Source organism: Paracoccidioides brasiliensis (assembly GCF_000150735.1).
Source record: "Paracoccidioides brasiliensis Pb18 unplaced genomic scaffold supercont2.12, whole genome shotgun sequence".
Classification (NCBI taxonomy): Eukaryota; Fungi; Ascomycota; class Eurotiomycetes; order Onygenales; family Ajellomycetaceae; genus Paracoccidioides; species Paracoccidioides brasiliensis.
Genome location: NW_011371369.1, coordinates 591,395 through 605,109, shown reverse-complemented (window position 1 = coordinate 605,109; position 13,715 = coordinate 591,395). Strand labels below are relative to the sequence as shown.

The 13,715-nt window shown below is 46.6% G+C and overlaps 3 protein-coding genes across 3 annotated transcripts; 2 read left to right on the top strand and 1 right to left on the bottom strand.

The window, feature by feature from the left end:
* Window positions 1–507: 507 nt before the first annotated feature.
* On the top strand, window positions 508–1,377 carry PADG_07768 (uncharacterized protein; the record flags this gene model as incomplete). The annotated part of the gene is made up of 2 exons (XM_010764729.1): window positions 508–650; window positions 792–1,377. The coding sequence occupies 2 exons, from the start codon at window positions 508–510 to the stop codon at window positions 1,375–1,377; spliced, it is 729 nt and encodes a 242-aa protein (XP_010763031.1).
* Window positions 1,378–2,887: 1,510 nt separating this feature from the next.
* PADG_12352 (uncharacterized protein) lies at window positions 2,888–3,739 on the bottom strand (the record flags this gene model as incomplete). The annotated part of the gene is made up of 2 exons (XM_010764892.1): window positions 2,888–3,234; window positions 3,658–3,739. 2 exons carry the CDS (start codon window positions 3,737–3,739, stop codon window positions 2,888–2,890), a joined length of 429 nt encoding a protein of 142 aa, XP_010763194.1.
* A 5,571-nt stretch (window positions 3,740–9,310) lies between these two features.
* Window positions 9,311–10,045, top strand: PADG_07765 (uncharacterized protein; the record flags this gene model as incomplete). Its single annotated transcript, XM_010764842.1, has 2 exons — window positions 9,311–9,380; window positions 9,561–10,045. The coding sequence occupies 2 exons, from the start codon at window positions 9,311–9,313 to the stop codon at window positions 10,043–10,045; spliced, it is 555 nt and encodes a 184-aa protein (XP_010763144.1).
* Window positions 10,046–13,715: the final 3,670 nt, after the last annotated feature.

Below are 13,715 nucleotides of genomic sequence, written 5' to 3'. Positions count from 1 at the left end.
AGTGCCCATTCATCCAATTTCTTAACGTGTGCCAACTATATTGACTAACAGCGCCTCTACCGAAAGCTATTTTTTTTAATTTTTAATTTTTTTTTTTTTTTTTAATTATAAGCTTCCGAAATTAACCACTGAATCTGTGGCTTCAGGCTGAGAGAAAAAGGACAGACTAATGTAAAAATGCTTTCGGCATATATAACGCCATCTCACCCCCGACGACCCGCGGACTTCGAGTAAGCGCGCAGTCAGAATCTCCTGTTGTTCCCCCGTTAAAGGCCCAAAAGCGCTGGTGTGGGCAACGATGCCATATTGTATACCCGCATCTGACGACTATACTTCAAACCCGAGCGACAGCGACAGCGACAGCGACAGCATTACGGCCGCCGCCGCCGCCGCCTATTCCCTCCAGGCCCGGACCTGCCTCTGATGTTTCTCGGTCGCCATCAGCGGGCAGCTAGACGGCGCTCGCATAGATTATTATTCTGTGCATTGCTATGCGCTTCTCTAATGATGATATACTACATCTTCATTCCGGGAGCGGTGCCTCCGCCAGCAGGGCTTGTTCGGCCAGATTCCCACGGCATTCCACTAGCAATTGTGGTGGGCAAAACGGTGGGAGAGAATGCGAATTGGGCATATAAGATGTTTCCGGAGTTAGTATACTAACATGTCCCCAATGAATAACCTGCCATAAAAACTTGATATATGTATATATACATATACCAATTTCTTTCTTTCTTTCTTTTTTTTTTTTGGGTTTTAGTAATTAGATGCTTCCCCAAAAAAAAAACCAGATGGACCCCTTTCGTCTACAGCGTCGACAACGAACCAGGCTATGGCCTCCACGTGCCCAACCGCGGCCGCGAGTCCATGCCCTACCTCACCTTCATAATCGACCACTACTACGACCTCCCGGATATCGTCGCCTTCATGCATGCCAACAATCGGCAATGGCACAACCAAGATATCAGCTCGTACAACGACCGAGTTCTCCGCAGCCTCCGCCTCGAAACCGTCCGGAAAAGAGGCTACGTGAACCTGCGCTGCAGGATCCGTCCAGGTTGTGAACCATCCAGCGTGCTCCCGCATCACCCGACCTTCGTCGATATCGATCGCAACGATACCCGCTCGCGCTTTGCTGATATCTATGCGAAATTGTTTGAGCTGGACGATGTGAAGGACGTACCACAGGTCATTGGCGGGGTATGCTGTGCACAGTTTGTGGTGACGCGGGAGCGAATTTTGCAGAGGCCGTTGAAGGACTATGTGCGGATGAAGGACTGGGTGTCGTCAGGGTCCCGGCCGATGAATGATTACGATGTTGGGTGGGTGTTTGAGAAGATTTGGCATATTATTTTTGGGGAAGCGGCGGTATCGTGAGTTGGCCCCCCCTTTTTTTTTTTTTTTTTTTTTTTTTGGGTGGCCCAGGGGCTTTATAGATATATAAACAACATTTTAAACCACAACGAGTAAATGCCTGACTGAACCCGTTTTGTCTCATGCAGCTGCATAACCGAGTCACAATGTCTCTGCGACCTCTATGGCAAATGCAAACCATCCCGCCGCCACAGGAAAACCACCAAATTAGCATTTGATCCAGTTTCATGATTTTTTTCTTTCTATTTTCTCTTCTCTTTTACTACCCCATTCTCTCCGCACCATCTCTCCATCAGATACCCACATTGTATACCCGATGTCCACCCTCCATTTCTACTCCATCCATGCGAGCGTACTCCCCTTTTTTGCTTGAAACCCTGGAAAATTGTTCGATTTGATATTGAGGGCATATGCATACAGGCGTAATAGGAAAGTTGGAAAATTACAAATAGAAAAATACTATATAAGAGCGAAAGGTGTTGCGATTTCTTTCCAATATTTTTCTGATCTTTTTGCCTCTCTGTTTACTTTTTACTAGTCTCTCTGTCGCAAGTCGGCCTTTGTCACACTGTTGTATGTCTTTACGAGACAGCTTTTGTTTTACTCCGGCCTTCAAAAATATTTCCTCAAATTCTCTGCTGAATCCGTGTTCATCCAACTTGCTAGAACAAGTTCCCGCTCGCTGTACGGGTTCCTCCCAGAGATCTCAGTCAACCAAACGTCCCCTGAATTGACGTCATACGTTAAATCTACCGCTATTTGTGGCTTCCCCTTGTTCCAACCCCGATCCCGAACGCGTGAGAATCGATCGGGTGTTTGTCACTCGATGGCACGTTTTCGATTCGCTTTGCCGAGTTGAACAGAGTGTGATGTGTGAAAAAAGAATTGTGTGTGGAACTGCCGTGGAAGTTGCCCTTGCCTTGGGGAAGATGAATTCAAGGCTGCTTAACATGCTCTTTGCCTTGTGGTAAAAGGCCAGGGAACGTACGTAGGCTTCCAGCTGCCTCCAGAATCATGACATTATAGGTTTTTAAAGCGTGGCGCTCCTCGGGGTTGAAGAGTGGTCTGGGAATGTAATCTCTCTCTCAGGCTTAGACAGTATTCCGAGATTTCAAGAAATGCCTTGAGTTTATAATTAAAGTGCTAAGAATCACGACATCTGATTTAAAGGGTGGTCTCCTCAAAGTTAAGACGCATCCTGAGAACTAGAGATGCCTTGAAATTCGCAACAACGATGATTTTTGAGCTTGTGGTAGCTGAACCCCAGAGAAATCATATACCCCCTGAGAGCTACACCAAAAGTCGTGGCCACATCCAGCAGCAGTGGAAGGCCGTAAGAAGACAACCAACAGGGGGCATACATAAATTTCCTCTCATTGAGCACGGAAAGAAACGCCCCAGGTAAATGCCTGTAGCATCTGGGGAGAAATACCCCCCGGGAACAATACTCTTGGACAAGTGACTCTTCCACAAAGGGAGGAGAAATTGTCAGAAAGCAAGCAAGCCATTGCGGTTAAAACCATTTTTGCAGTCTAACAAGAAATTGCTCCCCGCCAGAGACGTCATGTTCACGGAATGCAGGGCGCCCCCCCTGCTTGCCTGCTTGCATAAATAGTGGAAGAATCACCACATCCTGCCAATCAATGAAACCAAGGGCCTTTGCTGAACCGGGTATGAGTGGAGTGGCGGCCAGGCTCAAATCCTGGCGTCTGAATCTTGGAGCATTGAGTGCGTGCTGCTTCGCTGGGAACCAGAAATGGGGTGCCACGAGAAGATATATTTGGAAAGGAGGAGCGAGATGTGTTCCGCTGGTCGGCGCCCAGCAGCTGTCAAGCAGTATCCAGGCTTTGTCCGTAAGATCTATATAGACGTTCTGAGAAACGAACAGGGTAACCCCGATTTTTAACTGCATCTGTTTTCGCTTATCCATGCCAGAATCTTGTCATTTCGAAATGGGCCCCACACAAGAAGCCATCTACTACTTGCAAAGCTACCCGACAGGATTCTGCGATATTCCTTTGTGTAGTATGGACTGCCATATGCAGGGAAATCGACGGCGAAATAGTCTGCTCGAACCTCGGATAGGTACCTGTGACATCACTCTCTTCAGGTCGGCTGTTGACAGCGAAAGCCACCAAGAGGCGAGACCATCGCCTTTGCAGTAGTTCCGTTAGTTGCTATGATATTCAGCGCCCATCAGATTGGCGTTGGGTGTCCGAAAAGAGAAAATTCAAAGGAAAAGGTAGATCTAGGATAGTGCGGAAAAAGTCCATGGTCACCAACTTTGCCAGAAGTTGGGAAATGTGCGGGATCCCGCGACAAGGAGCGAGGGAGTGCGTTCGAGAACTCTGCTCCCATCATCCATGGTGAGGGGGAAATCTCTGTTGAAGCCACCCTCTGCCATCTTGGCCATGCGGATGTCCTGATCTCTATTTTACTGCACTTGCTGCGGTCGGGCAGCATTGAACTGGACATATCTTTCCCTCAGCCGTGCATTTTCACTGAACATCTGTGAGACTTGGGCAGTTTGTATATAATGAGGCGGGAGGGCACAACTAAACATCCACCGCTCCGTCGTGCTCTTGAACAGTTCCTCCTCCGGAGGCGAACGGTTCGGAGGGATAGGCAACAAACGGGCACGGTAACTACATCATGGCTTTCTTAGTTCTCCGACGGCGCAGCAACCAATTTAGCCTGCATGTTGGGCTGGCGATCAAGACGAAACATGGAGCCTGCTAAGGAGATTGTTGTGACAATGCCATCTCGTGGACGTGAGAGGTGAAGGGAATAAGAATCTCAGTTGGGATAGAAGCCCCATGCCCTCTGTGATAGTAATTGACGAAGCGGTTGGCTGTATTTGAAATGGAGTTCGCATTCCGGACTGCATCAAACTGAGGGGGGGGGGGGGGGGGGGGCATCAAGAGGTTGCGGGGTTTCAATCACTCGCGGCGGTGGAAGAATTATTCCTCTCCTGCTCAAGGCCAGCGGATGGATGCGTTTGGCTGAACAGCATCTGGGATTATTTTTTGTATTGTATTTTTGATTAAGTTCTACCAAAAGATAATATACAATTTCCAAACTTTCAATGAAGTAGTTTCAGATTTTCTCTTCTTCTGTCAAGAGTCATTTGAAACGGTGGAACCGTGGATGGAATGACAGCCACCGACTCCGTCGTCTGACCGTCTTGTCTGTTGCGCTGCTATTCCTCACCTGCTTGCGATGCATATTAAATTAAATCAGAAAAAATAATTAATTAATTAATTAAAATAAAAAATGAGAAAAAGCAGTTTGTACTCCCTGGTTTATGTTCGTCAGCCGGCGATTATTAGTTAGCTGCTGCTGTGACATCTTTCTCTGCCAACTTTCTCTCTCAAGAATCACCCTCCTCCTCTCTCTACGCTACGGAGTAGATAGATATCTAGGAATCAACAGCTAGATACACCCCTGCATGCATCAGCGACTACTCTCCATATTCCTTGCATGTGAGAGGTGAGGGCTTGTCAGGCTGAGGGGACGAGTGACCCGCAGACTCGGTTTCCCCAGCCCTTGATAAAAGAACCATTTAACAACAACCGCCTGTTCTTATTTATTCATCATTCCACCCAGCCACTTCTTCCGTTTTCCCCATGCTCGTGCTCTTGGTACCCCTCATGCCCTGTTTTGTTTTCTGATCTTGTCCTGAAAAGCCGCCTGACGTGCGCCGCCGCTGCCAGAGCCTTGCGTAGTTACCAATACGATATGAGAGCGCCAGAAACGAGGAGCTAGATATATTACTGCTTCACCTACCCACCATCAACACGCCCGTCCCCTTCTCTCTTGTCATTTCGTCTCTGCAGACCAACTGATTCACAGTTTCTTCCATTCCTCTCCTCTCCTCTCTACCCTAAACCCACTTCCTCAATTCACGATGAGTTCGACCTCAGCTCCAACCCAGGAGTCATCCTCCGATAATAATAACAAGTCCAGCGCGGGCGTGACTCACTGTGCCTCTTCCAACCCCAGCACCACCATCATTGAACCCCCACGGTGCTCGAGATGCCAAGAGAATCTCAACCTTCAGAATCCCTCGTTCCCCCCCGGCTTTGTTCGATTCGGCATGAACTCATACTACTGCAGCCGCTGTGCGTTCATGGTGGGGTACAACAATCGCTGAGAAACATCATGGTGGCTGCAAGACGAAACTGATTTAAACACGGTCATTTCATTCTAAGCACCGAAAAGAAAACAGCTCTAATCCTCTCTCCAAACCAAATCCAAAACCCTTTCGCACTTTTCAAGGCAAAATTATAAATTCGCAGATGACAAAAAATCAAATTAAAAAAAAAAAAAAAGAAGAGAGAAGAAGAGAAAAGTAAAGAAAAATCCAAATCCAAACAGGGAATCTGTGGACGAGATTGCGGACTGCATGACAACTTGAAAAACTCACCGACCAATCGAAGCCTGACCACTACCAAACGTTCATGCTGGAAGAGAGAAAAAAAAAGGTATCCTAAGCAATATTAATCGATGAGGGGAGGAGATGAAAACCAACAAGGTGCCGATATGACAAGGCGAAGCCAGCCCTGCTAACGAAACTGGTTTTTTGATATTTTCTTCTTCACCATTCATTTTACCTGCTTGCTCAGCACGAGACCGAATTTCCGAAGTTTCCTTCATAATTCCGGCTTCTTTCCATGTCGATTGTATCGTTTGTATTGAAATCATCTTCACCGCTTGTTTTTTTTTTTTTTTTTTTTTTTTTTTTAAAAAATTTTTTTTTTATTTATTACGGTGAAGTCGAAAGTTCCCAGCCTCTCACGAGCCGGATCTGGCATTTTCTTACTTTTGTGGCTCCTGTAACTAACATTTCCGGGACTCCGAAAAAAATACAAAAACAACAAATCGATGGAAACAGGAACAAATCACGGGATACGGTCAAAGCGAGAGGAGACGTGTAGATGGATGAACAATACCATCTGGGGGGGGGGGGGAGGGGGGAAAGCTACCCCGCTCTCTTTAACCGGCCGTTTATTGCCATTGCATGAGCTCTGTCAGAAAATACGCATATGCCAATATTGGGTAGTATCTCAGCTCGCCCTTTTTCAAAGCACGCAGTGCAACCTTTTTCCAATGTGTTCGGTTTCCTCATGAAGCGGTGGCAATCTCCACCCCCAACCTCATTTAAATACCCCGGAAACTGTTCTCGGGAACCTGTACGCAAAAGGTTTAAAGTTTGGCTAAAATGCGGCCAGTTTCAAATGTCGATCATCGAGGCGCTCTGTTTTCCTTTTTCTCTCTTCTAGTGTCACTGCCAACAACAATAGCATCCAAGACGTAAACAAAGCGGGGGGCTGTAAACTACACACTATTTTCACGATCACGCGAAGAGATGAAGGAAGGCGAATGTGGTGGTTTCTCAAATTTTTCTCATTTGCGTGCCATTCCCAGGCCTATTGCGGAGATTGTGATGGGAACAGGAACCCATCCCTTCAACGGCATTCTCTCCACACCCCATTCCATTTCTCTCTTGTTCTATGTCAGTCGCTTTCATTTTGCTTTCCTCACATCCAGTCCCCTCCATTTCCATCATCGCCATCATCAATCATTCGAACCAACCGCACTTTGTTATCTCGTTATTATTGTATTATTGTTTTATGTTTGTTATACTTTTTTTTTTTTTGGCTCAAATGATATCCCATCTCGGTTTGTGTTTCTGCTATATTATTTGGGTTCCTTTTCCAGCCGCGTGATATCTCAATGCATATGACGGATCTTATCATAGCATATCTTCATGTACGACAGTCTTGGGTGTCGTGTATGCTCAAAACCGACTGCTGGTAAGGAGTTGTGGGTTGGAGGGGGAGAAGTTTCATGTTCCTTAGCGTCTGGAGCTTTGCAAAACGGCTCATTCAGCAAGGATTCTCATCTATCATTATCTTGCCTCACTGCTCTGTACTGGACTTTACATATATCTCTATGTTTGTTATCTATTAGCTTAACATGTCATCTTGCAGTGTTGATCAGTTCCCTCTATCCGCACAACCCTGGACATTGCGTCAGCCCGTGTACATGGGGGTCCGCGGAGTTCATCGTCGTGGGACATCGGGGGGTGTAAGATATCCTCAACAGCCACGGTTACAAAGCACAGTACTCCGTAACTAACTAGTCAACTAACTAACTAGTTAACTACATGTCTGAGTAATGAGTGACTCATGAAACTACCGATCCTCCCCGCTTCCCACAGATGTATACCGTGGGGTATTCAGCCTGAGAGGAAAGGACGGAAATAATTGCTGTTAAAGATCTCACCAAATAGTTACCACCTCTGCAACCCCTCCTGAGTTCCAAGGGCGACATGCTAGCATCCGATTGAGAGATATTCACTCATACGGTGTACGCCTATCTTCCAATGTAATATACAGTATAGCAACAGTAGATACACCGAGTTCAGCCATGCAGATCAAACACACTGGCAGAACGGCAAGCTTTCCTTCATTCCCAGGGTTGCTAACTCCGAGAACGACTCTGTCGTCGAACATAGGTCACGTGGCGGAAGGGTCCGACTAACAATCAACATGAGAGAGGTTACAGAGTTAACCGCCTTTCTTTCTAATGACGTAGTAGTTAACTTGACTTTTTTGAAGCCGTGATAGTCAGCACTGGCACCGTCACAATTGACGGTCACAGGTTGCGTTCACGTGGGCTCGCTGTGCCTGTCGCCCGGCATATGTGACACTCTGCAGCTAGGACAGCGGTGCTTGCAGACATGTAGTTAGCGGGTGCGGAGACAAAGTGGATGGATGCCTATTGCTTTTATTGGTGGCAGTGGGATTGTCGAAGGGTTTGCGGCCGATGATTTGAACCTGCACTGGGATTTGGATTGGGATCCACAGCTCTGGTGTGGCGCTGGTTTCAACGACGACATTGCGATCTCTCTCTCTCTCTCTCTCTCTCTCTCTCTCTCTGTGTGTGTGTGTGTGTGTGTGTGTGTGTGTGTTGGCTCTGGGGCATGGAAATCGTATGCAGCGCGTTTCTCATATTCGGGTATATTTCGTAGAACTTCCGATCATCAAGAGTGTGTTGTGGGGTTCATAGGGTATATATTCACATATACTGCGACATTCATGTACTGGGCAGATTATATTTCATGCTGACATGCTGGCTGGGCATCCTGCCCTTTCAGTCCTTTATGTGCATCGAACAGCTGCATCACATACTTGTACGTGTAGCTATCTGTAATATATGCACACACTGCATATCTTGCGAGTCAAACATTTTCTTCATGAGCAATACTCAACGTATCAGATCACTTCTTCTTACCAGTCTCTTCACCCTCTCATCTCCCACTCTGGGAGAGCGAAGACATGTTCTCTCCTGACATTAAACGCAAAGCTCTCTGGCTTGAATCTTTGCAAACTGGCAATTTTCATGAAAGCACGGAACTGCATAATCGTTCAGTGAGAGGATCTCAGCACTTCCCATGAAATGCTCACACTGGGCCATGTTGCTTTTGACGAATAGCTCTGAGGCTGGCTGACCGTAGACTGTGACGGCGAAAAGGCATCAGCGGGTTACAGCGAAGATAGCCTCTAGTATCTGCAGCCAGAATCATTGATTGCACTAATCTATAGACCGAAGCAAAAAAAAGCCTCGGATATTCAGTTCACAGCCCTGGTAAGAGAATGATGTTTCTTTCTTTTAGTCCGCCGATGTTACTTGAAAATGTCCAAGTTTGCCCGCAAAAGGGGTAACAGTGTGGTTGATCGCGATGAAGGAAAATTAAAGTCAAATCGTTTCATTGAAACGAAACTATTTTTTGGGAGTTTTTGGTTTGGCGCATCATGACGTCATGGAGGAATAAAAAGGCTTATCAACCCTTCGGCAATCCGACAAACACTTATCAATGAGAAGCATCTTTCAGACGAAAGTAGCTCTGATCTGAATCAATCTCAACGACATGGGTAATTGTCCAGCTGCCTTCTTTATTGCGCAGGCCGTAGGCTTGAGCGGCGCTGCTTGGCTTTCTGGTGAGTGTTTTATTTCCCGTCTTGTGTTCACCCGACGATGTACTACGCGTCCAGATACTCAGGCGGAGGTCTATTGTAACTGGACTCTCACCATCGAAAGACGACATCGAGTTCAAAACAACATCAAACGCGCAGTGGCAGTTGGCCCATGCTGATCATGCACACGACAAAAAATCTCAGGCAACATCGCTGCTTACAGCCTCAACGTCTGTCCAGCCCTCTTTAGCTCCGCCCAAGAGAACAACCTCGCCCCCAGCACCGTTGCAAAGATATGGCGAAATGTATACAATCTGGGCTACGCGCAGAACCCACCCGTTAGCATGGTTACGGCCGCCGCATTCTTTTATCTGTCTTGGGCCACCCGTTCTGGAACAGCGATGCTCCATGAGAAAACAGGATGCACAGCGTCACTGTACTCTTCCGCCGGTATTCTCACGTTGCTCATAATCCCGTACACCTTTACGGTCATGGCCGGGACGAATAATGGGCTAATCGAACAGTCGAAGCTGGTCGAGTCGGAACCCGTGGCTAAGATGATGGGAGCGAATAGTGAGACGGAGCGTCTGATGCGGAAGTGGGTTGTGCTCAATGGAGTGCGAGGTCTCATTCCCTTGTCAGGCTTTGTGGTGGGGCTTTATGCAGCTCTGGGAAGGCCGTTTCGCTAGAGGTGTGTGTATCGGTGACTATCTGTAGTGGAGGAGGAGGTTTAAAATCTTCGAGTAGTTCTCCCTCTTGGACTTGCCGCTATGAGTGTTGTTGACGGCATGGAGCTTTTTCATCCTGATATTATATGCTTGATTCGTTAAAACTGCAAAAGCAAAATAACTGTTTCAGTGCGAATTAATAGTGTAGATAGCACATAAAAAACGACGAAGAGGAAACTTTCCCCGCCCCTTGCTTTACCGTCGTTTGACTACCACCGAATGAGACGTATCTATACCAGCTTCAACAGCAAAGTAGAATGCTCAATTGATTCCTACAACTTAGCCATAGATACAGCTAGGGAGATGTTAACCTTAAACAAATGATGGTCTATCTCAATCTTCGCTACAGCTGGAGGCCCGCATTTCGTGGTCACAAAAAGCCCTCCCTGCAACGCTACTTGAGGGGAATTGGGCTATACGTTGAATCATCTATGAGATCTTCGGATTGCTGCCAGCATGTAGGGTTGCATCCATGGGAGCTCAATTGTCGTTGCTTTGATATTTCTCCTTATCAGAGGTTATTGGATTTGTGCTCCACCAGGCGTTATGAGGATCAAGGAAATGCAAATGTGATTCGGTTTGGGAGTACCATAACTGCACTTTCACAACTGAGCATATTCGTATTTTTCGAATGCCATTGAAGTTCGGTATCTACGGTCGGTTGAAATTGTGAAAAGGATATCAACCAGTCAATAATGCACCTCTGCATTCTCACCCTCATCCTTTCTCCCTTCTCTCTTTTGCAGATATCTTGACTCCAGAAATCAAGTGTCACTCCCTAGTTGACTTATATATGTGGGCATTAATCACAGGCCAATGGCCATGTCAGACAGACATATAGACGAAATAACATCTGGCGCAATTCATACCCAGTGCCTTTGAACACGATATCGGCGACATGTTGCTGTAGATAATGATATGCGTCTCTTAACGTGGAGCTAATTTGATGCACCCGGCAGGTTCAGAGCTTGAGCAGAATGGCAGCGAAGATCCATGAACCTTTGGCTTAGTTTCAGGCCGAGAGAAACTTTCCAGGAGTCTAAAAGAGACCAGTTGACGCTTAGGATAGGACGAGAGGGGCTATCTTGGTTAGCCGACTGCTGAGCTCAATAATGACATTCATAGGCGTTTGCTATAGCAAACACCCACTGCTGCCTCTTCCTGTCCTCTCAGAAGGAAGACGGGAGGCAGAGGGGAGAAAGAAGAGACCCGGCCCTTTGAAAGTATCGACACCCCGAGCCTTATGCCTCTGCAATAAAATAAAATCAGCCATTCATGGTCCTCAAACAAGCGCCCAGGACGAAATGAAGGGCAAAATAAAATAGCTATGCAGCACAACTGCGCAAATGGGACGATGATTGTCACACAAAAAAAGCCAAAAAAAAGCCAAAAAAAAAAAAAAAAGTAATATCCATGCAATGTTAGGTATGTGACTCGCCCTGCAAGACACCGTATTTATGCTGCAGTTGAAGAGCAGCCTGAGGCAGCAGTTAAATAGTGCAGATACCTAAATCTCACCAAAAGGACAAGTAGCAGAGTTGCTGATTATCTTTCCCCTATTGTACAGTAGTTTCGACTAGTTACCTGGTCGGATGCTCTGAGAGGATTATATAATAGTTAACTAATTAACTGACTAGTTAGTTATTGGGCCTCTAGAAGCTTTGAGGGTTAAGTTGACGTTGTTGGCTAAATAGTCCATCCTAACTATCTATCCTCGTTGAGATTTTTCTGAGGCTGGATTGTTCCTTAACGCAGTTTGCTGTGGTTTGGCCAACTGACTCAGGAACCCACAATCAAGCAGCAGCCTGGCAAGCATGTAACTTAACTATGGAGTGGTTACTGTACAGCATATCATTGTGACATTTCCTGCAAATATCCTGATTTAGAGGTCGATGCTTTTGACGCAGCAATCCAAGCCTCATTCCTCCTCTTTTTCTTTGGTACGAACCTGGGGTCGCCCATCAATCACTGCAGCGTTTGTGACTCGTAACTTTTTCCCACACTATGGGTTACGGATACATACCATCATGCACATCTACGACCTGCTCCTCGGTGGCAAGAACTGCGTAATGTGTGTGGGAAATGAACCTGCATACCATACCTACATATATCCATTATGTACATGAGGGGGATTCACACAGACATTGATTGTACCAGTGGTTGTTTGAGATGACCCCCTCTGCGTGGCAACAGCTGAACTAGCGATTTGTGAAAGCCAAACCAGCAACGCAGACGCCGGAGGGGGCATTGGTGATCGCCATCCCGCTCGCCAGTCTTGGATTCTCTGGGGGGGAGGCAAACTCTCTCTGCCCCTCTTCCAAGTCATTTGTGGACTCAAGACGCTACGGGTTTCGAGTTACTGGCTAGCTGGCATTAGCTAACGGTTGTTGACAACTTTGACATGTTTCCGTACTTTGATCAACGGTTTATATTGACCGAGAGAGGCGATGGAGATTAAATCCATGGAGGGCATCCGTGCGTCGAAATTTGGCACGACGGTTGGACTGCCCTGGCGGCGACTTGTTGCGAATGCGTCTGGAACCACTGTTGTGCAAAGAATTGCCCTATTGTTGTCTTGTTCGCATTTTTCAACCACTTGGTTGCCTTGTCTTAATCCCGCGTCCGCTGGTCCTGGATAAAATTTACCCGCGTCATGATGAGCATTTCCCTGGGATCCGGCGCTGGAAGCTTGCTGATCAAGTCGTTGATTCTCTCTCACCTATCAATTCCGGTTTCTGCAGAATATGCAGCTGAGGGATCCTATTTCTGGCCGATCCTGTCTACAAATCATTGATGCTAATTCTGTCCAATGACGGGGGGGGAACCCTCCCCTGAATTGGTGTTTCCTACAGAGGATATTCTTCTGCTATTGCAGACACAGACCCTTTGGGACTAAAAAATATTCCCTGTGCTTCCCATGGCCCATTGAAACAGGCAAAAGAGAGGCGGTCATATGTTTGCTGCACTGCAATGTGTATATATTTCGACACCTCATATGCACCACATCCAGATGGAGCACAGCAGTGCCAGCAGATGAACCTTGGCCGACCAGGGTCTTCCCAGAAGATCGTCCCACCTGAAAAAAGACCAGATCATTGGTCGATGAATCTAAGATCTTTTCCGTGTGCTAATTACATTGTATTATTATTATCATTATCATCATCATCATCATCATCATTATTATTTATTTTTTGGTTTCAAACCCATTTCAGGGTTCCAGAACAGTATTATCCGGCCAGACCAATAAGAATACCTGTTTTCACCCAGCGATATATGAGTGTATGTCAAGAGTTTTGTTGACTTTCTGGTCAGTTCAACCTCCTCCCCAATCACTCGACATTTGTTTGCAAAAGCTTTTTTTCCTGCCTTAATCTTCTAGGAAAAACCGAAGCTTCAATCCCCGTCAAATCACCTCCCATGGAAAGCTTAACGGTGTATCATGGCCCGGCCCCGATCCATTTATTGCGTCTGTTTTTACAAGGGGTTTGCGCCCCGTTAATGGCGTTTCTTTGTTTGGTCCTAAATCTAAAGAAAAAGAAAAGAAGTGGTTAAGATCGGTCTGATCACCTAACTGGGCCGCACCGTCCACACCAAGGTGAAGCCTCGGAATAGACTGACAGGTTTTACCTTC